The sequence below is a fragment of the Passer domesticus genome, chromosome 9 (assembly GCF_036417665.1).
Source record: "Passer domesticus isolate bPasDom1 chromosome 9, bPasDom1.hap1, whole genome shotgun sequence".
Classification (NCBI taxonomy): domain Eukaryota; kingdom Metazoa; phylum Chordata; class Aves; order Passeriformes; family Passeridae; genus Passer; species Passer domesticus.
In genome coordinates, this window is record NC_087482.1 from 34036396 (window position 1) to 34059535 (window position 23140).

The following is a 23140-nucleotide window of genomic DNA, read 5'->3' on the forward strand; positions in this document are numbered from 1 at the left end:
AAAAGTCTATGGGTTTTGCTTGTTTTTAAAAAACTACATTTTTTAACCAATAATTTTCTCCCAACTCATTTTGTGGATTTAGAGTTATGTAGTTTCAAACACTCACCTGGTACCAAACAGCACATCCCAGAGAAAAGCACTAAAATCCAATTACAACCAGAAGTCCCCCAAACCCAGGACTTTGGAGGACCTGAAGATGAGCACCAAAAGCCAGGAGTCTCAGCAAAGTGAGCAATGCAGCAACTCCACAGCTGCTGCCTGGGGCTGCTGCCTGGGGAAGCCTGAGGCACAACAAAATGAGAGAATCGCTGAGGGGGAAAAGGCTGGTAACTCAGCAATGTGAAATTTAAAAGACAGGATTAAGAAACAGATAAAACTGTACTTACCCCAGTGCTAGTTCACAAAACAAACAAACAAAACCAAATTTACAAAAAAAAAAAAAAGCCTGAAAGCCCCAGGAATCATTAAGCTGAAGTGGGAGAGGATTGAGGTTTTTCTGATGCAAACTGAATTCCCACAGTCATTAAATCCAGTTCTGTCCTTCTCTCACTCCAGTAATCACAGTGGCCAGATAAAAGCTGGGAGGACTCTGCAGTGGCACAGAGCAGCAAGTGAGACACAGATAACTGCTGTGCATGAAACCAGGCTTGGGTGCTCCTCAAGCACTTTGCAAACAATGTAAAAACCACAGACAAAGCAATGTGTTAGCAAGTCCCTTGTGCATTTAGAGTTTATTTCATTTTTTTGTAATGGAACTGCACCATTGGTTACTCTAATTGAGGTATTTAGCCAAAATCCAGTATATAGTCATGAAAATAAGTACACTGCCTTAGAGCTATGTAAAAACATTGTACAAAATTTGTGTCCATGTCAAATAAATACATTAATTTTAATATCTATGTAAAGAAACATGACTTGGATACTCTTGTGGTTAAGAAAAAAAAATAAAACAACTGGCTCTTTCACATATTTTAGGCAAACATTCAGTTTTACATTAAACAGACCTCAAACTGAATCTTAGGTAACAGGTCAAATACAAACGTAGAAACTTAAAAGTGCCAACAAACAAGATAATTCAAGTACAGGAAACGTTAAAAAATATATGTATTTATTTAAATTTTCAGATGGTTCCAATAGGGACAGGCCATCAGGGATTTAAATAGAACATGAAAACATCTGAGATAACAAGAACAAGAAACATTTTGTTCCAGAATAAAATAGAAATCATTAATCCAACATTTTAGAAACAGAGAAGTCCACGGCAACTTAGAAAAAGAGACTTAAGAGTTCATTTCTGTTCTGAATATGGCCTGGAAGAATCACAGCAGCTATCCCAGCCACCAGGTGATGATGACTTTTCTGTATCCACGCTCTGATTGTAAGCAGATAGAAAATAATTGCTCCCTTCTTGGTTTTGATTTGCAGGAGAAATTGGGTATGTTGTTCCCAGAAAAGTCTGATGAGTGAGGACATTAAAGTGGCTGAACTGATGGGACATGTTTAATGGTCTGCTATAAACCTGGAAGTTACTGAAAGGAGTTTGTTCAACTGCATTGTGGTTTTTTCCTTCAGCAGAGCATGTTGTAGAAACTGTGGTAATTGGCTGCTTCTCTTCCAAGCCAGTTTTGTAAGTCTTTTCCCCAAGGCCACTTTGTGCTTCAGGAGTTAACTCTGTAACTGATAAGCAGCTTTCTTTAGCATCTACTCCATGTGGGCCCTTGGCCTCTGTCTGCAAAGCTTCCACATGAGTATCATACTTAGAGGCACCACTGCAGATTTCTATTTCTGACAATTCATCCCCTGAATCCAGAGACATGTCCTCCTCATCCTTCTCATCCTTTTCTACAAGAACTACATTAAAAGAGAGAGAAAGTTCTATTCTATTGAAATATAAACTTTGGTTAAAAAGGCCATACACTACTCACAGTGTTACACTTCAGGTCTGCCAGTCCACCAGCACTTTAAGTCTTGGTCTTCTGCCACTTGTGTTCACTTACTCAACACACACACTCAACCCTCTGTAGGAGTGTCCAGTTACTTGGTGCTAAAAGCTTCTGCACAGCGTGCTCATATTTAGTGCTGGGAAATCCCAACTCCCAGCTCCAAAGGGGACAATGTCAAAACAGCATCTAAAGTTACACAGCAGGTGAGTATTTGATCAGACAATTAAAGGAGTACAATTACTGACATCTCAGTACAGTTTATCTACTCTAGTAGATAAAGCAGGTAGAGACAAGTTTATCCTTTTCCTGAAAACAGATGTCCTGTCTAGTGCCTCAAACACCATGTTAGCCTGTACTTCTGTCTTCAAGGTCTCTGTGCTCCATCCCCACTGCTTTTTCCCCATCATTCAAACAGGAGTAGCTTGAGAGTTGGGTTTTCCTTGCCAGCTGCAGTGGCTGTTGACCAGAGCCAAGGCACACTGTCCCAGCACCTCCACCCCACACATGCAGTTTAGAAAGGAAAGTTTAAGTGTGTTTGACCTCACCTGATTGTCTTTGGCCAGCACTGCAGGAAGCAAGGTGGTTCTGCTCAGTAACAGTGTTGTTAAACCCAACGAGACTTTTAAAGTTACGCATGAAGTCATCAACAGCAGCAACCACTATGCCATTGTCAACGTAGCTCGAGAGCGTCTGGAGGTTCTTTTCTAAATACATACAAGAGTTTCTATTAATATTTAGCACCTATTGTCAAAAAAGGGGGAGAGGTATTCACACAAGTGGGATTTACCTGTTAGGAAGACAACATGTCTCTGTTTTATGTTTTGAGCCTGAAGCCTGATGAGACAGTCAAGTTCTGGAGCATTTCGAGTCTGAGAGTCACAGTTATGGTAAGACAGAATCTCAACCAAGTACTTCTTCTCATAGGTGTTCAGCAGGGTGAGCAGGTCCAGGGCATTGGCATTCATCCTGCAGCGGGGGGAAAGCTCACTGTTAGAAACAGTTTAAGGGCAGTCTAAATATCAAAAGACAAACATAAGAGTAAGTTCTATTTAAGTGTTTTGGATGGCATAATGAAAACTGAAGCATTTTAACAGCTCATATTTTAGAACCTTACTTACCTCCCCAGCTCTTTCAGTTTTTTTTGTATTTTGCAGTGGACTTTCCATTGCCATTTCCCATCTGGGGTATTGAGATCCTCCAGAAATGTTAGGAACTGTTTTAGTTTATCTGTTATAGAGATATTGAATAAAAGTTAAATTTTGTGGTATGTAGACTGAGAATACTGCTTCAGTGTATACAAAAAGCTGTTTCCTGTTTTCATCACAGTACAGTCACAAAGTTTTATTCCATACAGACTGGCCAACAGCAGTATCATAAAACTGAGCTGCCTTTCTGCACCTCAGGTGCCCAGCAGTGGTATTTAAAAGCTGACCTCAGTATACACACTCTACCTTGCTAAAATAATTCAAACAATTCTAACCTCATTAACAATTCGATTTCAAATTAAGAAAAAGTATATATAGCATATTTGTGGATAGAGTAGTAAGGAATAAAAGGCTTCACAGACATAACTACACAATGTAATACAAACTGAAGACAAGATCTCCCTGTTCATGTGCTCTTCAAGAACACCACTGGGCTGAGAAAGAGACTGAACTAGCTGAAGTTCTCAAAGAACATCACAAAAATTGGAGGACCTGATCCTTCACTATGGTGAGTATGGGACTTCTCACATACTGAAATGTCAGGATTTTAGTTCTAAAGCTTCCAGAAGGATCACACCTACCTGTAGTGATGGACTCTGGGTTAAGGACAGATTCATCTGACACAACAAAGCCTCCAGACACAAACAGGTCATTGTAAGTGTGATTTTTCACATCATCCAAACTATCAACCCCTGCAAAGCTGACACAGGAGAACCTCTTCAGAGTCACCAGGCCAGGGATCTGTTAAAAAACATTTGAAATCAGAGGTGCAACCACAGCTCACACAGAAAAAGGAATTACACAACTCTCCTACCTACTGATGCCAGGCACCAAACTTCAAAACACATTTTCAAAAAATGACTGTTTCTTCTCCTGCCTAGGGAGGTGCTCTCTCAGGACCATTACAGGAATAAGGTAAATGGATGTTGGGCACTTCAAATAATTTTACTTTCTGTCCAGCACAGGGCCTTAAGCTGTCAGGAATAGCTCAGGTCATTTGAAAGTTGCCTTCACTTCCTGTTAGAGCATCACAGAACCAGAAGCAGAACTACTCAGGACTCTGCACAGCTTTACAACTACCAACAATAAATATGCATTAGCACATGCATGGTGGTGGAAGAAGTTATGAGTAAATGTTGTGACAAGACCATTTTTACTCCAACCATTTTGTTTCTTCCAACAGCAGCTAAACAGGGTCCTGTTGAATGCTGTGCTGTTAGAAGAAAGCAGCCTTGCTCCAAATGAGCTCCTCTCACTATTGCCAACAGGTTTCTGTAGCTCAGTTACTTACGTGGGACATACCTTATGGATGAGATTGGCAATGTCTTCATTCTGGATAATGATCAACAGTTTATCTGAATTATCTCTTCTTTTAAGGAACTCCTCTGGATGGCACTCGGTGTTCCCTAACCTTTTAAGATATTCCTGCCACCACAGAGAGAGGAGACAAGGAATAAGTGAATAGGTAGTTTGGTTAAAACAATGCCCAGATGACACCCACAGCAAGAAGGTTTTCCACTTCAGTGAATCCCAGAGGGACTGGCTGCTTTATCTCTCCCATAAATTAATCAGAAGGATGCAGCAACAAAGAGCAGCTGTTTCAGCAATTCAGTCATTCTTATCAAATCACACACACACAATCAACTGACAGTATCAAACTGCCCCAGTTTTCAAGGAAGGCCAGAAGTTTACAACTTTCATCCTACACATTTAAGTCCAGAAGCACAGTGATTTGTCAAACTTCTGTCTACTATCAATTAAAGGGGAAGAGAAAAAACCCCAAAGGCACAGAGTGACTTTCTTACTTTCTTTCTACAATGGTAGCTATCACATTTCCTCACTTATCACCTTTTTTCTGTAAGCCCACCCCTGGCAGGATCTTCAGAAAGGACCAACCTAGAGCCTGTTCTGTTTTCCAGCTCAAAGAAAAAGACTTACGTAAAAGCTAAATATAAGCAAGACTACCACAAAAGCTCAATGAAGAAATGGGACAGGACAGCCTATTTTCACAACTCACTTTCACAGTGAAAGCAAGTCTGGTTTCATACAAGGGGATTTGAAAGACACTCTGTTCTGACACTAGAGAGAGGTTGAACTGAAACAGCTTTACCTTGATTTCTCTGCAGAGAACACTTTCTTCCTCTTCATGAATATAAAATTTGAGAGTGTTTTTCTGTACATCTTCTATTATTTTGACCAGCTGGGTAAGTACTTCAGGTTTTAACTTGCTCATAAGATTAGAAAAATATGGTTGAGTTGAAATGTTTAAGTTCTTAGGGGACTTCTGCATCTTTTCTGGTGGTTCCATGAGATCACCACCAGAAGAAGTCTGATCCTCTGGTTTAGCATTCCCATGACTCATTTTCTCCTTCCCTGGGGGCAGGCTTGCTGAGGGCTGCTCATGAGAATGCAGCTCTTGCCCCAGGTCACTGCACAGTGGCTCTGGGCACACAGCCAGCGTGTTGGGCCCCCCGGGGGCAGTGCTGCTCACCATCTCCAGTGCTTCAGGACTAGAATAAACTGGGGGAGTCTGCTTCACGCATGAAGAAGCCAAAATGACATTGTTCAACTTCTCAATCAGGCTCTCTATGTATTCTTGGACAGAAATCTCTGATGCCTGCAAACAGATGTGTTCAGAAAGTCTCATGATCCTCTCCTGGGCAGAAAGGACTGGTGTGGACATGTCACTGACATAAGGAATGTTTTTTTGCTGCAACATTTCTTCAATCTTTCTTGCAAAGAGCTTATATTCTTCTAACAGTGTTGTCTCTATTACTGCACTAATGGAATGCTTAGCTGTAAGAGGTTGATCTGTTAGCTCATACTGATCTTCAAGTTTCTCCACTTGTCCTGTGTAATATCCATCTTCTGCTGTCCCCTTCTGTGTGTCTGAAAATGGAGAGCATGGCAATTGATAATCAGAATTTCTCTGTCTATTTACTACCCGGGGGTCATTAGGAAGTGCATCCGTTGGTGGCAAATATTCCAGTGGCTCTTCTGGTGATTTCAGACCTACAGAAGAAGAGTTCATCATCACCATCACCATCATCTCATGTGTGAAAGTCACACACAGCTGATACACCAAAACCTCCAAATCCCAGCCTGAAAACAGCATTACTGTTATGCCTGCCCCACCAACCAACTTAAATCCCAACACTCAAGTGTTACAGTCTCCTGAGGTACAGAAGCACAGTACATTTAACAGCTAAGACAGTGAAACAGCACAGTCCAAGTCTGCTGAAAAAGCAGAATACAAGTCGTTTTCCCAGAGATAATGTAGAATAAGCACAACAGGATATACCTCCATTATAAATTAAAAATTAAATTAGAAATCAAGCAGGGCAACATATCATTCAAGTATTTTCATTTGCTACTAGGTTAAAATCCTCCCTTTTTCAAAAACTTAGACACAAATGACCTTGTGGAGTTGGACTGCAAGCTGCACCTGATCTTGCAATTGTGAAAATAAGATTTTTTCTTGACAAGGGAAGGATATCAGTCTGATGGATTACTGACACAGCTTCAGTGGTGCTGCAAGGAGTGCTTGGAAGACCCTCATAACCCCAGCTCAATTTCTTCACCATCCATATTCAAAAGTATAGTTCTGTTTGTTCTTAAAGCATTAACATTTCTAATTTGTGTTAATATAAGGCCAAACCAATATTCTCCACCAATATCGTTTTCATCCAGCAGATTTCTGCATTAATCAAATACAAAAAATAACTGCACAGGCTATAGACGTGCTTGTGTACCAACATGTGATCCAAGAATGGATCTATGAATCCAGGTACAAACCTTTAGAATATGTTTTCATTCATGACTTGTAGGAACAGAGGGGTTAAAATCCATCTTACCTGTAATTGGGATAAGTTTCCAGTGCATTCCAACTTCCCCTACATTATTTGAGCAGGGATGTTGCCTGAGATAGCCATGTTCTATAGGTGCACTAGGACAGGGACTGCAGTCTTCAAAGGCACTCCCAGAGCTTGCTTCCTAAAAAGCAAGCAAAATGCTCATCTCAAAACAATTTCTTTTGGTTTTGCTCACTATTTATTAAGTTTCTACATTCTGAGCAGCTGACAGAAAGAACTGAGTTCACCAGCACACTGGCAGTTCTGCTATCAATCTAATCCAGCCAAACCTGGAAACATTTCCATGAGGTACTTCTCTGGTCTCTCATTGCTAATGCAGTCCTGAGCACTGGTCTTACAGTATGGAAGCTGGGGGTGCCCAAGGGGAAGGAGGGGAGAACTGGCTGCTCCCTCACTCTTTCCAGGCTTTTGTCCTCATACCTGACTAAAGCCATGAGGCACTTTAAATAATATAGTTTAAATAATTTAAATTTAAATAATAAAGTTGCTGAGGCACTGACTACAACTAGTACTGGGTTCTTAAAAAAGCCAATTTCATCTCACATTCCAGATGGGTAGAAGCAAAACAGATTACAGGTAGGACAAACTCATTCCTGCTCTGTGACTTAGAAACTGGGCTTTGTGTGGAAGTACCAGTAACTGAGATCATGGAACAATCACTCTTGCAGGGTAAGGATCTGGGGCACTGTGATCCCTAAGCACAAGGGAATTCATATACAGCACTGCACCAAGAAGGCACATTAAGAGAGCTGAGCATGCAGTGAAATACCCAGAATTCTTCAATTCTGCCCCTTTTTTATTACAGAAAGAATAAAGAACCATGAACACACACTTAAGAGTGGAGAAAATTTCCACCTATGTTCCTACCAAACAGAAAAGCTTCACAGAAGAGTTAACATGTATCTCTGTTTGCCTCCGTAAAAAAAGATTTTTTTTTCATTTAGTCTCATATTTATGAAAATAGCACTTTCACTGTCAGCATCTTGGCAGTTTCACTTACTTGTAAATGTAGTGTGTGCTCAAGGGGTGCTTCGTTGGGTGGGAGCTGCAGACTGACATCCACGGGGTAGGGCAAGCCCGGCATGTCAGCTTCCAGCACGGCCGGGCTCTGCAGCTCCTTGAAGGTAACGCTGTCAGCCTGAGCAGCGTCGGGAAGCTCCGGATCCTGCCTGTCCTGAGCTGGAATGGATTCATACCCATAGTTTTGTCTCAGATACTCTTCGATCTCCTCGGTGCCTGAGGCCAAGGCCTGAGTGACAGACTGTGCCAGTGCTGGGTCCCAGGGGCTGGCAGGGGCCAGCGTGTCCAGCAGCGCTCTGACCAGCCCCTCCTGCTCGGCGCCAGCGTCGGACACATCCGCCTGCCCCAAGTCACCCTCGTGGCCACCGTGGTCAGAATTGCTTGAGAACACATAGTGTGGTGAATCCAAGGTTCTGCCCCCTTAGGAGAGAGTGAGGAGGGGAAAAGGAATCCATTATTCAGTCTCAAAATGAAAACAAAACCAAATCGCCCCCACAAACATCGGCCATGTACCCACAGGCTCAATCTTTAGCATCAGTTTGTATGTACACAGACTTATTTAACAAAAATATAGACATGCTTTCATCACATATTCTATGTCATTAATCAATGTCAAAAGACCTTTGAAGGCTCACAGAATTCCAAGCAGGAATCCCAACCATAAAGTCCACCCTTTGCCTCCTCCATCCCTACATGCCAGTCAGTATCTTTTGTCCCTCCAAGAGGACAACTAAGATCAGTCACTTCATCTTCCAGTGATTCACACACATGAGAGTGACTGGTGCTTGATGGAAATCCCCTCTTTGAGTCACCATGCTCCCATTTCCCCCTTCTACAAGAGGCTTCTATAATTGCTTTGAGAAAATGGTCAGGGAAACAGAAATCAAAGAGTTTTTTCTGGCAGACCTTAAGTCAGAGGGTATCTGTGATACTTCTCTGAGGTTTGGATATAGATAATTTCATGCACAGAATTATTTAATCTTATTAGGTTGTTTCCTTTGTCCCACTACACACATTACTGGCTATTTCAAAACTGAACTATGCTTCTTCCCTTCAACCCAAGCTCCTTAGGTATGAAATAGGGTAGTGGACACAGGAAGAATTACAGCCAAGTCAAACTCTACAGAAGACAGTATCAAGTCTGCTGAGTGTTCTGTATTAGAAAGCCTTTGGACAGCTCCGCAGACAAGTAAACTCTCTGAAAGTCTGCTTTCTTTCCAAAGAGGCTAAACAAAAGCAACTTCCAGGAAAATTCCCCTTAACTTGTCTCCTAAAAAGTGGAAACCTGCAAAAAAAACCACTTTCAGATCTCAGGCCAAGGTTTAAATGAACCATCATGCATTAAATTGCCACAGCATGCAAAAAGATACTCAATCTTAATGAGTGTTAAATATGCTCTGAATAACAATGTTTAAAGAACTCTAAACAAAGACTTTCTTACCTTCGCACTGACAAATATTCTCTGAAGAGTCATTCATTTTTAGGTATTTCTGAGAATTTTCAGATTGTTTTTCCAGCTTTCTTTTCAGACCACTTCTAATTCTGGGGTCTTCAGAATCAGAATCTCCACCTACATTTTTCTTCCTACACTGGATCAAGTTAATAAGATCCTTGAGTCTTTCAGTATCATAGTCTCCAAAAGGAGGCACTTTTTTTTTGACAACAGTGGCTTCATATTTGGGATGGATTCTTTTCCTGCATTTTGCCTTGGCAAAGTCACAGTAGTCTTCTGTAGCTTCATAATCTGAGAGGGGGCTGAAGCGATGAGGCTTCCTATTTCTATCCAGCAGTTCCTTAGCCCTGGAAAGGGGGAGCTGATAGACCTCCTGACTGAAAATGTATTTTTTCAAGTACGTGTCAATGTCACCTTTGTGTTTTGGGGCAGGGTGCAGAAATCTTTTGTCATCCAGCCGTGTACTGTACTCATTAAATGTAAATTCTCTCCCTCTTCCAGGGCCATTGTAGAGTTTTTTGAAGTACTCATGTATGTACCTTTCCACAACAGCATCTGCTTTTCCACAATAGTAATCTACACTGCTGTGTCTACGGCTCCGGAGCAAAGCACAATACAGAGCTGGAACCAACTTTGTGAACTCTGCAACCATTTCCTTTTTCTCATGCAAAACCGTGGTAGTTGAATTTTTCTGTGTTCCATATGAAACACTTTTTTGTGCTGCCAAAAGGAGAAAAAGGAATCCACAATTAAAATCAAACCATGAAGCTATAAATAAATGACTAGTTAGCAATACTCTGTGTTAATACATGCTGGGTGAAACACAGTTTGCAATGACCATGAAGAAGTAATTCAGAAGCCAGGGATGCTATATCAAGAAATTTCAACAAGTTTTACATTCCCAAATATTAACAAATGAACCTACAATGAGCAGTATTTGAATTTGTGATGAAACAAATATTTCTAGATACAGCATGACCATAACCAATGCAAACTGTTACTCTTAGTTCACTCCGACTGAGTACTACAAAAATCTTCAACAGAGGATACTCTGTTTAAATACACCTGCACACAACAGTGAGCAAACCTACCTGAGTTAATGACACCTCTGGACTCTGGAAACAGAAACATTGCATGAAGCACACGGGACCGTCCAGTCTGGTGGTCTAGAGCACAAAAAAACAGAAACAGTTAAAAAGGAGAGGACCACCCAAAGTCAATCTAGTAATCAAAAACCCACACCCCTAAAAAAATGAAACAAGAAACCCAACTCAAACACAAAACCCCGAGTATGCTTACCGTAAGGGGACATCATCTGCCAAGGAGAAAGAAGAAAAAGAAATCCTCTGTCCACAAGTGGTTTCACAAGGACCTGTTTTCAAGCAAAAACAGCAAACTGCTTCAAAGACATTTTCTCACTATGAATACTCTTCTTGACTGTAAGATAATTCTGTCATGGGCAGAGAAGTGCCCTGGTACTTCAGAGTATGCCAGCTAAGGAATTCCAGTGAGACTGTGGATCTTGTAGGATGCCTGAAAGTACTAACTAGTAAAATTATTTTTAAAAATAGGAATAGACAAATCTGTTACACTCACAAGTTTCTCCTTCTCCAGTTTTTGAAGTAAACCCTCTAAGTGACTCCCAGAACGGGACTTCTCCACAACTTCATACAGGCTGCAGTACACGCCATTCTTCCACACTGACAGGACACAAGGGGAGAAAGGGAGTGTAAGGAAAACAGAAACAAAAATGTAATTCAGAAAACTTGAAAATGCTGAATTTAAAGAAATTAAAAGAGAACTATTTACCTTCTTTTCTTTCTTGGTAAGTTTCTTTCAAGAACAATGCTGGTGAAATCTTTTTCTTCAACTGATCAATGCTTACAACTTTTTCAACCTCAAGTTTCTCAGGACTGGAGAAGAAGGGTGGGGGGAGATAAACAAAAAATAAAGACCTCTTTTTTTACCTTCTACATTCCTATACTCACTGATAAAATAAGAACCAGTAAATACATGTCCTTAAGAATATTTCCTTTGGACTATCTCATGGGTCAGGGGTGTTTATTCCCGCAGAGGAGTGTGTGTCACTTGAATGGAAAAAAAAAAACCAACAAACCCACAAAGAACAGAACACCAAACAGCAAAGAGATGCTGACAGTTGTGTGCCTGAACTCAAGAAAATTCTAGACACATGTGACTCAAGTCTTATTTGATGTATTTAAGGCACTTAGTCAATATTTCAGATTTTCATCTGAATATATCCAAAACTCACCAGTCTCTACTTAAAAGTTTTAAGAGAGCAGTATTTCAAACTTACTGTCTAAATGGCAATACTCACAGCCTGCATGGAAGGAAAAGTCGTGCTGTTGATTTTAGGGAAACGTGGCACACAAGTTTGCCTTTATTCCACAGCTGTCCCCTCCACAATGTAACGTTAGGTGTCTCTAAATTACGATGGAGAAAGAAGATTGAGTGAAACCACTGAGCTGGGACTGAAAGAGGCTGCTGAATCTCCAAAATCAGTATAGGGAAAATTTCATACTAATATCAGACAATGTTAAAAGGCAACACAAAGGATGTTATCAACCCTGTTTTGATCTGCTCTGAACAGAGTGAAGGAGGTTGGTTTGTTACCTACACCTGTCAGTATAAGCACACCCCTGATGCTAATTTCTGAGGAATTATATCCTCTTTCCTTACCTTAACTGTCAACTCCTTTCATACATATTAACTCTGCTTGAATGAGGTTTAAAACAAAACATGACAGACAATCATATTATTTGAACTGCCACTGAACAGGAGATTCAGGAACTGAAGATCAGTTCTTACTACATTCTAAGTAGGAAAGGAGGGAAAGAGACTATTGATTTTGTTTCACTCTGATAAAAGAAGATGCACATTAAGGTGTCTATTTGATCATCCAGTATCAGCAACCAGCATGGTTCAGGATAAAATTCAGATATACACTCAGCATAACTAAACTGGTCAAACATAAAACTATGGGAAAAAACCATCATAAACCAAAAAATGGACTTCATTCTTACCTGTATTTCTATCAGCGTGGTAAGTGTTTGCTCTAAACAGAAGAAGAGAGGCAGAATGACTAGGCTGGAACAGAGAATACTGACCACTGAATTTTACATTAAGAATAGTTTGTCACTCTAATAAAATAGGAAGACTGGTAATTCCCTCTCTAACCTCAATCTATCACTGCTGCAGCATCTTGTACCATTTTAGATACCTTGATAACTGCATTTCCTAGTACAGTCCCCACACCTGGACATCTTCCTATCAGCACAGGTATCACAGTAGATCTGTGATCAACTGGCCATCTACATATTCTCTCTGCCAGTGAAGGGTTCAGAGACAAAATATACAGAATATTATCTTAGAGTACCAAGCAAGATAGTGCTGTGAACATTCTGATGTCCACAAATTTCCTCAGTTAGGTAAAACCCCCCACTATCTGTGGATTCCACCCAGGCAAAAGGCAAGCAGGTGGGAAGAGCAGCAAAACTGGTTCCCACAGGGACCACCCTGCTGCATAAAAGCCATTTTGGCACCTCTTGCTGAGCATTAGAAGTATTTATTACACTAAGTCCCTGTGACACATTCATTCACTTCAGCACTGCTCATTTAAATAAATACTGAGCTACTGCCAAGAGCTATGAACTCTTCATGCTACATGCAGATTTTCACAACTCATTTCCTAGCTTACCTTGAAGGGGGCCCAAATTTTGGTCCTTGTACCATGTCATCTTTATAAGTAAATGAAACAACAGCATAAGGACAAACATGTCTTGGTCTTTGCCTGACCTCATCAAAGTCGTATTCATAAAAGTAGTACTGCAAAAAAGAAGAGACAATGTTAAATCTGAAGCCTGGAGCAATCATTAATTTCTTTAAATGCTGATATTTAAAATAAAGAAGTTTTTAAATGCTCCTCTTATATGTACTAGAGAATACAATACATTAAGGTAGTTTTTTTATCTTCTCCCTCCTTTATTAACCATGGACAGTACCTTCAGGAGTGAATCAGGAATAAAACATTACTGAAATGCAACATTTACTTGAAAGTATTTTTGGTGAGAGAAGGGATTAGCTAATAAAAAACAAAAGAATTCAGAGGAAAGTAAATATTGCAATGAGTTTTGGAGTCTATCCTTAGCTCAATTACCAATATAAAGTGTTAATTTAGGAAATTTGCAATGAGAAATGAAAAAATACATTAATTTTTAGCCAATCTGATTCAGTGTCCAGCCAGTGATTTACAGAAGACAAAAGAAGTTGTTAATACTGAAGAGAATGTTTTCAAACAAGGATCCTGAAATCTGCAGACTTGCTGGAATAATCTGACTGCAACAGATTGCTGCACCAAGATAGAACACCTGGAGGAACATAAATGCTTGGAACTGATTTAATTCTGTTTTCCCTCATCATCTCCAAATCAGAGAATCTGGACAGGGGAATAAGAGAAAAAAAAAAGAAAAAAAAAGAAGAAAAAGAAAAATGCTATTCCTAGCCAACATTTTCCCTTTCAGGAGTCCCCCTTTAAAACCACAAACCAGTTGTACTTTTACCCTTCAAACTCCCCACATTAAGTCCTCTCTTCCAGTCTCCATTCCAGTCCCATGTACATTCCCCAGCCACTTCCCATTCCACCTCCATCCTAATCTGAGGGAGATCTTTGCCTGAGCTTCAGGATGACAGCAGAGGCTGCCATGCTCTTCTGGGATTTCCAATGCAGCCCCCTGTGGACTGCTACACACCCAGCTGCAGCTCCACAGGGAAGCTCAGGCTCTGTGGTATCTCCAGTGATTTCCTCTCCATGGTTTCCCAAGTTCTGTTTATGAAGGTTTTATGTCAGAAGGTAACACAGGCTCAGCTTTACCTGAGTGAGCTCATAGGCTCGGTAAGCCAGCAAGGAGGTGACTTTACTTGCATTCTTTGAAACATGACACTCGTGCTTTGGGGTGGGATCCAACACGCTCTTGACAGTTGATTCCATTGCTTTCATACCTATGTGGTCATATATGCTTTTCATTTTTCCCTGGAATAAAGCAGAAGAATTGTCAGCATGAGCTTTGTCCTGGAAAACTAACAAACTGCTTCAAGTACCAAAGAAATAAGAGAAAGAAAATAAAACAAGCCATTAAGAAAGCTACTTCTGGAAGTACATTATTTTCATGCTTTCAAAAAACCCAACATATTTTTGCCTTCTATAATAATTTATTATGCTTTATTTAAGCTTGATATCAATACTGGATTTTAAATCTAACAGAGGTCTAGTTTCTCTATACACAGCTGACTGCACAAATTAAAAGTAAGCTAGTTTAAAAGTACCTGTGTGTTACCAGTAAGCAATGTAATCTTTCAAGAATAGCAAGGTAAAATTACCTTTATTATTTTAAAAACAATCACATCTCCAGTAGCTCCAAATTCTAGAGGATTAGGCTGCAATAAATCAGCATACTTGGAGATATATACACCTGAGAAGAGTATAAAAATAAACCAAAATACATTATGTTGAATGTTAAAACAGTATTAGAGTTTTAAAAAGCATTACATGGGATTAAAGCTCAATGCACACAAAATAATAAAGATATAATTGACACTCAAGTGCAAAGGTAAAATAATTTTGTGCTTCTCTGTACTTAGTCATTTAATAGATTTTACAGCCTCAAACACACACTATCATTTGTTGGTCTGGCTGACTACCTCAGATCAAAGAACTGTAACTGAATTCAGATACTCTAAAAAGCATCCATTTGGCTTAGGTTCCTCTCATTCCAAGTCTGTATTTAACTGCTGGAGCAAATTGCTCCAGACCCTTTACCAGCTAAAAAGTAAAAAAATCACATGTTCATAGAGCTTTGTTCTCCAGCTCACACCCATTTCTGCTTTCAATACTCAGGTCTATATTCATTCAAATTGTCTCCTTTCAATATTCATGATACCTCTGTACCACGTTCCTCTCACACAGGATGACAAAATTAGTTCCAAATTTTCTATTTGAAAAGCTTTGCAAAAGGAACTTACTGTCTTGCACTCTCAAAACTCTTTAACACCTTGTGACTCTCCTAAGTCTCCAATTTATCTACGCTCTTCTTGGATTTGTGGATTCAAGAATTTTAGTTTTATCTACATCAAAACTGAGCTGAGCTACCATGAGGTGTCTCTGAATGCACACAGCTACAAACAAACACAGAGGCAGCCAGCCACACACTGCATTAGCTCTTTGGCCCCCCAGATTTACTGGAAAGACATGGGATACTGGTTTGACTTAAAGCCAAATGAGAATTAGGTGTTCCCTTTGGAAAGGGAATTTAACTGAACTACTCAAAAACACAGCTATGAAATAATGTTCTGATATCTATTTCCTTTGCTAAAAACACCTTGCTGTGATATTGACAGTTAGTGACACAAAAAAGACTCAAAGTTCACACAACTGCATCACATTATCTACCAACTGCTACTCAAGAAGCAGCACTTCTAATCAAAAGATACCTACCCATGGAAGGTCTGCCGAGAATTGTGATTTTGGAGTGGCCAACCTGCAGCCCCTTTTCACATATGCTCTGGATCTAAAGAGAACAGACAGTCTTTGAAGCAAGTCTGTTAGGAAAGCCAGGATATGAACAGAACAAATAGTGAGAAATTACAATTACAGAATATAAATTGAGATTTAAACAAAACCCCAACCCTTACAAACAGAGGCAAGACTAGTCTGAATTCTCTATAAAACTATTAAACTAAGTTGAACTCTGATATGGAACAGCCACACAGACTCACCTGTATCTTAAAAAACCACAGCCTCCCTACACCTTAAACACTCTTTATGAGTATTACTTGCCTTTAATACAGAAAATTTTAATATTTTAAACAGAAGTATACCTGTCAAATGATTGCATGCTTAAGAAACCCCAACTCTATAACAGCAGACAAGGCACAGAAATCACCTTTCCATCACTTTGATTAAAAGTATATGATCAAAGAAAAGACAGAGAAGACAAAGTCCATTTTCTAATATTACAGGTTACCTTGTTGATGCAAAAAAATAAGAAAAAACCACCAAAACCCAAATGCAATCAAAGCACAAAATATTTCTCCTCAATTAAAAAAAAATAAATAAACACAACCCAAACAAACTCAACATGTCATGCAGAAAATCTATCCTTTTATTTATAAAACGGAGCCTAAACCAGAGAAGATGTAAATGGAATCATGTAAATGGAGAACCTTAAGTAGCAGGGAATAGCGAATTTAAATAGTGACACATCCCTTTCCCATCCTTCTACACCTTCCAGCGCTGAATTTTCCAAAAGTAACTTGAAGATTGTGTCAATAAAAACACTGAAAAAAAGCCCCAAAGCCCCAGAGCTCCCAAGTCTGAAGCAGGCATCTCCCTGCAGGGCTCACCCTCACCTGGCAGCGATCCACCATGAGGAAGGCGTAACTTTCCGAGAGCTCCTTCTCCAGGTGCCCATCAGACTTCAGCTGCCTGCGTTTCTCTGTGAACTGTTCACACACAAAGGTCTCAGCACAGCTACACACACTGCTGCTGGCACACTCAAGTGTCAATGTTTTAAGGCCCCATCTATGTTAGCAGATCCAAGTGTACAAAAATAATCAAAAGATAATCCAAATTAAATCACTGGATGCTATAATTAGATTTCAAAAACATAATACCTGTGGGAAATCTAATTGGCTTAATCTGTCCAAGTATTTGTTTTTTTAAGAGACACTCTTCAAACAAACCTGTGCAGTAACAGTTTGGTTTGATCTTTGTAGAACTGGCTAGAACCATCCAGCCCAATGCCTCCCATATCATCTTTGAAACTCCAGAAAAAAGATTTTTTCTCTTTTTAGGAGACAGATCTCTTACACTCTGCAAATATTTTTGCAGATGCACCTCACTGCTGCTGAGGTGGTTTTTGCCAATATTTCTCAGCTGTAATGAATATGAATAATTAATGTAATAGCAGAAAATGCTTCAGTTTACTTCATAACTCCAAGATGATAATCACAGCAAACTAATTATATATTCAATTACTTCATATGTGAAGCTTTTTGGCACTGGGAATGAAAACTTCATTTGAGAGTGACAAGAACAAGCCAAGGCTGGATTTAAGAGACACCACATAAGGCACAACAGAGGGGCTTCAACCAAGGTGCTCCAATTAATAGATCAGTAACCAACTTGAGTTAAAGTACTTCTTGGAAAACAACAAAACTACAGAGATTATGGAAACTTCTACCAGGCACATATTTTAATCTTAGTTTTCACAGGAAGCATCAGCCTTGTAAAGAAGGCATTAAAACATCTTTCCAGGGTATTAAAACACCTTAATAAAAATTAAGAAAAATTTTGAAAGCTAGAAAATTTTGAAAGCTAGAAGCACACAGATAACTGGTGCCAGATACAATTTTTCTTTTAGTCTTCTTGGAGTACCTGGCAGGCAAAAGTTTAAAACTATGCAGTAATAAACTTGCTGGAAAAATAGCTGCTTGCATTTCTGGGGATGTGAGTTTGCAATTAAAGACCAATTACAAAACTGAAAATAATGCCCAGGTCTCTGTCTCTAGATTGAGAAGCACTGTCATTTGATTGGTACATTATTAAGAAGCAGAAGCCACAAATATACTCACTTCCTTTTCCAACAGTTCACTATGAACTAAGCTGGCTTTTCTGTATTTAAAATTGGACACTGAATTTGAATCCAAGTAGGAAGAATGCAGAATCTTTATAATACCCTCAAATTCTCGAGAACCTGGAGGTACTGGCTGAAAGAGTGCTATAAAAGGGAAGAAATAAAATAATTAGTGCAAATACACATGTGAAAACATCCAAAATTTTCCAGTTCACTGACAGTTTATGCATGAAGATAAATGGTTTGTGATTCAATTTCAAACAGAAAACACCTAAAACACTTGGCAAATATGGACTTGAGAAAGTTTGTCTTAAAATTTCCTAGAATGACAGCATATTTTAAAAATCATTATGTTTTTTTAACATTGCTCTTGAAGAGCTACTAGTTCTCAGAAGTTTGTAAGGCAAGCACCTCAAGTCTGAATCTACCCCTTGAAAAACATTTAATATGTACTGCAAAACATTGTAATTAAACTTTCAGAACTGTAATTTACTAATTAACTCCTTTAATTAAGAAGCAGGAACAAATTGTCCTAATAAAAACCTCAACAAGAGTTTCATAGCTTGGCCCCACTTCAGAATTATTATGAGGTTTTGTGTTTGTTTACTTATGGCAATTAAGCTAAATATGAAGAAATCCAATCCTATTTAAAGAAAAATAAGCTCCTAATATTAAAAATACCAGGACCCCACTGCCTGTGTTCATGCTTGATGATGTTATCCTGCTTTAAAAGGAAACCCTTCATGTGCTGCTGTACAAATTCCCTCCTGGACAAACCTCTACCCAAGTTCCCACAGGGAAGCAGCCATGTCCCTGAGGTTCTTATCTGTGTTTGGGTGCCAAGGTGACAAACTGATGAGAGGAGCAAGCCCGGAGTGAGCCAGCAGAGGATGGCAGTGCAGACTGTGGGAGTAGTGGCCAGGGAAATAACACCTCCAGGAGAACTAGCACAACACAAGGAGTGGTTTTTATCCTCGGAGTAACTTCCAACACCCACCAAAACTGCACGAGTTTTACTGTAGTTACAACAGTTAGGAACAACAATAGTACTAATCTCACAAAAAAACCCCAAAATAAAAGACAAAAACAACAAAAAAGCAACCTACCATTACTCTAACAACAAATTAAATTTAATTCCATCTTCAGAGTACATCCTCCAATTTCATTAAATAATATGGCAGTACATTTAGGCAGCAATCTTTCCCTCATTTGCAGAAAAGATTTATTGCATAAGCCTCAATATAAAACAAATGTTCCTAATGAAAACCAAACGGTTCTGTGTTATTTACTAAAATGTGCACATTTTAGAAGGCAACACCACATCTGCAAACTGAACTCAAGCAAGGATTCCAACACCACCAACAATGAGAAAGTGATTTTTTTAAGAGCGGAAATTATGAAAGTGATTTAGAAACCCTATTTATGCAACATCCTTTTTAGTAACTACACCTTCATTCTTCAAAAGCTGACAGCAGTATGGGAGGAGACAGAATTGAGAGTGAATGCAATTCTCTACTTAGTATTACTGGGACTGAATGCTCTAGTACTGAAGAGATAAATGCTTATTAACAGAACAGGAAACAAGCCTGCTGCAGCTACACAGCCCTGGGAAAGCAGCCCCTGTTCCAGCCCCAAACATCCCTTGGACGTTCCAACCCCAACTCCCCGTCAGACAGATCTGGGCTTCACACACTGCCAGCTCCTCACAACAACCACTTAAGGCAGAAGGTTATCTGTGCCAGCTGCTTGACCGAATTTCCTGTTTTCTTAGCAGTGTTTACTGTACCTTATCCCTTCTCCCTCCTGCCCCCAGGACACAAGCTCAGTAAAAATGAGCCTCTCACTTCCAGCTGGAGCCCAAACAAGCAGAAAGCACTGCAGGGTGAGCTGCAAAGAGCCACCACAAGCCATACATTATGTCTCACCTACTTCCCCAGATGCAAATCTAGGAAGAGGCACATTTTTACATGAATTAAGATCCTGTCATACACACAAATATTATCAACCATGCTCCTCTTTGTGTTTAAACACCTTCTGCTCTGTGGAAAGCTCTGGGGAGCAAGCTGAGACAGACTTGCCCTAAACCAGCAAGTCACCCTATTCTCCTGGTAGGGAGAACCTGCATAAACTACTATACACTTAGTGCTCAACACCTTCATGGAAAAGCCCTACCTAATCATAAAATTATGGAAAACAGAAAAGAAGAATTTTTTTTAGACTGTTGCAGTTTTTTCTTCTAGAATTTGAGGCACTGTACACTTCATGTTCTCAATCAAAACATGAAACACTTCCCCAGTGAGGTGAGTAGCCAGGCAATACTTTTCAGTTTGTCACTTGAGCTGTGGTGTTCAAGGACAGTGATGGTCTAAAAATGTTAATGTCACCATAGCAGGGCCTGTACCTTACTTCAAGGAAGGAGTGCAGAAACAAGACAAAACTAAAATAAAACCGAGAAATACTAAACTAGACCTTGTACAGCAGTCACCAAGGCCTGTGCCCCCAGGCAAACCATGAAATTGCTGAGCTCACCCCCAGCCCTCCATCACTTCAGAGACCAGCCATGTGCACAGAGGTATCTTCCAGGCTTGTACACAGCTGACTGGGGCACGCTGCACCTTTACTGCCCCGTGTTAATTAAACAGTAATTAAAGTAAGGACTGACCTGCAGCACCCTTATAATACAAGTCAACTGCTCTGGGGTTTGCTGGCTTGTTTGGCACAGGTACAAAAAGTAAATAAATACTGGGTTTGTTCAGCTTCTACCCAGGGCACTGGAACATATGTCATTACTTTTAGGTGGAAATTGAGTTTAGCTAATAAGTACTAGTCAAGGGACAGGGACTGGACTGGATGTTTGGATGTATGTCATGCCTGACAGGCTCTACTTTTCTTTCACAGCTGTCTGATGTCTCAACTTCAGAAAGCTGAGATTGGAGTTCCTGGGTTTGGCTGATTTCAGGCAGAATGTGAGGACAGAGCCATCCTCCTTGAGCAATCCTGAACAAAGTTTGAAGTGAAGATAAGTGAATTAATGATTTTCCTATCAGCTAAGTTGGCAGAATGCTAGCATTCTTCACACACAAGTGCTCCTGCTACAAAAGCTCCATTGAGAAGCACCCTTTAAAGTCTCAGTCTTAAAAAATGAAGACGGAAAGAAATTGAGACAAAAAATCTGTGGTGTTAATGAACTGTGACATTTTTATCTTTAGGACTTTTTCGGCCCAAAATATCTTGTACTCTCAATAGGCCTAAATAGTTACCAAGCTCAGGGACTGACAGAGTTCTCCACCTAGAAACATGGTGTAGCAAACAGCAGATGCACATCTCTACCAAGGAAAGGGAAAATGAGAAGACGAAAGACAAGGCAAAATGATGACTTAGAAAAGGGACAACCTAGACCTTCATGCAAGTATTGCAGAATTTCATGAGTAAAAGCAAGACCTTTTTCCTCCCCTCAGCCTGAGAAACAGCAGACATTTGCTACTTTGACAGACTCCAGAAATAAACTCAACAAGCAACCCCCTAAAGGCACTGACTGCAACGTCAGCTTCAATGGTGGAATTATTCTTTGGTTAGGGGATCACTCATATAGTTCAGCAAGTTAAAGGTGCTCTTTCTGATTTATCCTTAAAATTTGCTTTCCTAATCCTACCAAGGACTTCTCAAGTTTCAAGCAAACTTGGAAACCTGTGAAGATCAGACAACTGAATTAGAAGAGGCCAGGGCAGGCCTGAAGACAAATGACAGATAAGCTGCTCAAGAGAGCGTAACACCTTTGCTGAACTCTCTGTACCAAGAAAACAAACCTCCAAGGAATTTCTACAGAGGAAGACAAACGCAGGCACACCTTAAAAAAATAATGTTGCAGCCAACCTTTCTTTCGTTTCCTGAATTCCTACGCCAGCAAAAAGAATGAGAAAATCAGAAGTCTTCTCTGTGCAAACTGATCACAGCTGTTAAGAGGTTATCTCTCCTTCGGATTACAAAGGATTTCTGTTGACTTTCAGTCCCTACTTAAATCTCCAAGAGGAAAGATAAACTTTGAAGAAGAAAAAGAAGCAGCTAAAGCCTAATTTTCTAGGATATTTCTCTTACATTCTGGAAGCTAAAGCTTAAATTTTCTCTTACATTAGTGCTTTCCAGATTCAATTTTTCATTTCTTCACTACCAAAAATTGTTCCTGAAACACATTTTGGTGTTCAAAAATACTTTAAAATCCACCAAAAAACCCACCTCCAAACAAACTCAAACACCTGCAAGAAAGTGATCCTGTACATGCTTTGTGCAGAGCAGCTGAGCCCTCACAATCAAGGCAGCAGCTATCTCTCAGGATGGTATGTCCAGGGAAGACTTGGTGCTTTAAAAAGCAGAACAAGGACAATTGCAAGGCAAGGAATTATGGAGGAAGCTTCTATACGTATTGCTTCATGCTGGGCTTTAGGATCAAGCCAAGAGAGCTCTTTTGAGAGGAACTGGTGTCATTCAGATTATTTTGCAATTTAACAAGATGGATTTAAGCATTAGCAATAAGGATGCTGCAAGTGCCACTATGGCATCAGATGATCCAGTGCTGATCTTCCAGTTCAGTTCCAGAACTGAATTGCATCATTTTTCAAATGACAATACAAATCCCAACAGCAATTTACTTGTCCTCAAACTGCAGTTTGGCAGTCCATGCCGTGAGAACAACAATCAGCAGCTGTAAAGCCACAGGCACCGTGGGCTGAATGGAGCAAGGTCTGCTCTGAGAGCTTCGGAAGCTCTAAATCATCAGAATGATCAAAATACCCGAGAGCCTTTCTGCAGGCTGAAAGGAAAAGAGATGAGAATGGCTCAAATGACCTTGACACTAGCAAGCCAGTTTTCAAGTAAGATAAGAATGGCTTCCTCTTCCACCTTAAGAGGCCACAGAAGCCTGAGGTTTGAACTACACAGTCCAAAACATTTTGCAGACTGCAGATGGCTCAGCACAGGTAAATGACGAATTAGATGACCT

General features: G+C 40.0%; 1 protein-coding gene across 6 annotated transcripts in view; it reads right to left on the bottom strand.

Annotated features, from left to right (window-relative positions):
* TASOR (transcription activation suppressor) overlaps window positions 1-23140 on the bottom strand; it is a 35073-nt gene that overhangs the window by 10156 nt on the left and 1777 nt on the right. The window contains exons 2-25 of one of the 6 annotated variants that reach the window (XR_010368526.1): window positions 18143-18288; window positions 16919-17011; window positions 16005-16077; window positions 14891-14982; window positions 14385-14543; window positions 13212-13339; window positions 12538-12569; window positions 11832-11937; window positions 11303-11406; window positions 11090-11193; window positions 10793-10865; window positions 10585-10659; window positions 9482-10213; window positions 8021-8460; window positions 7003-7141; window positions 5259-6160; window positions 4451-4573; window positions 3730-3889; window positions 3062-3170; window positions 2731-2909; window positions 2489-2647; window positions 1926-2129; window positions 387-589; window positions 107-308 (exon numbers count right to left, since the gene is read on the bottom strand). Coding sequence is in view for 4 of the 6 variants with exons in the window: in XM_064432573.1 (XP_064288643.1) it covers window positions 1289-1851; window positions 2489-2647; window positions 2731-2909; window positions 3062-3170; window positions 3730-3889; window positions 4451-4573; window positions 5259-6160; window positions 7003-7141; window positions 8021-8460; window positions 9482-10213; window positions 10585-10659; window positions 10793-10865; window positions 11090-11193; window positions 11303-11406; window positions 11832-11937; window positions 12538-12569; window positions 13212-13339; window positions 14385-14543; window positions 14891-14982; window positions 16005-16077; window positions 16919-17011; window positions 18143-18288 (4691 nt within the window). In the remaining 2 variants the exon portion in view is untranslated. Of the gene's footprint in view, window positions 1-106; window positions 309-386; window positions 590-700; window positions 2130-2488; window positions 2648-2730; window positions 2910-3061; window positions 3171-3729; window positions 3890-4450; window positions 4574-5258; window positions 6161-7002; window positions 7142-8020; window positions 8461-9481; window positions 10214-10584; window positions 10660-10792; window positions 10866-11089; window positions 11194-11302; window positions 11407-11831; window positions 11938-12537; window positions 12570-13211; window positions 13340-14384; window positions 14544-14890; window positions 14983-16004; window positions 16078-16918; window positions 17012-18142; window positions 18289-23140 lie in introns of those variants that run through there. The other 5 variants (XR_010368525.1, XM_064432574.1, XM_064432573.1 and 2 more) reach the window with 5 other exon arrangements.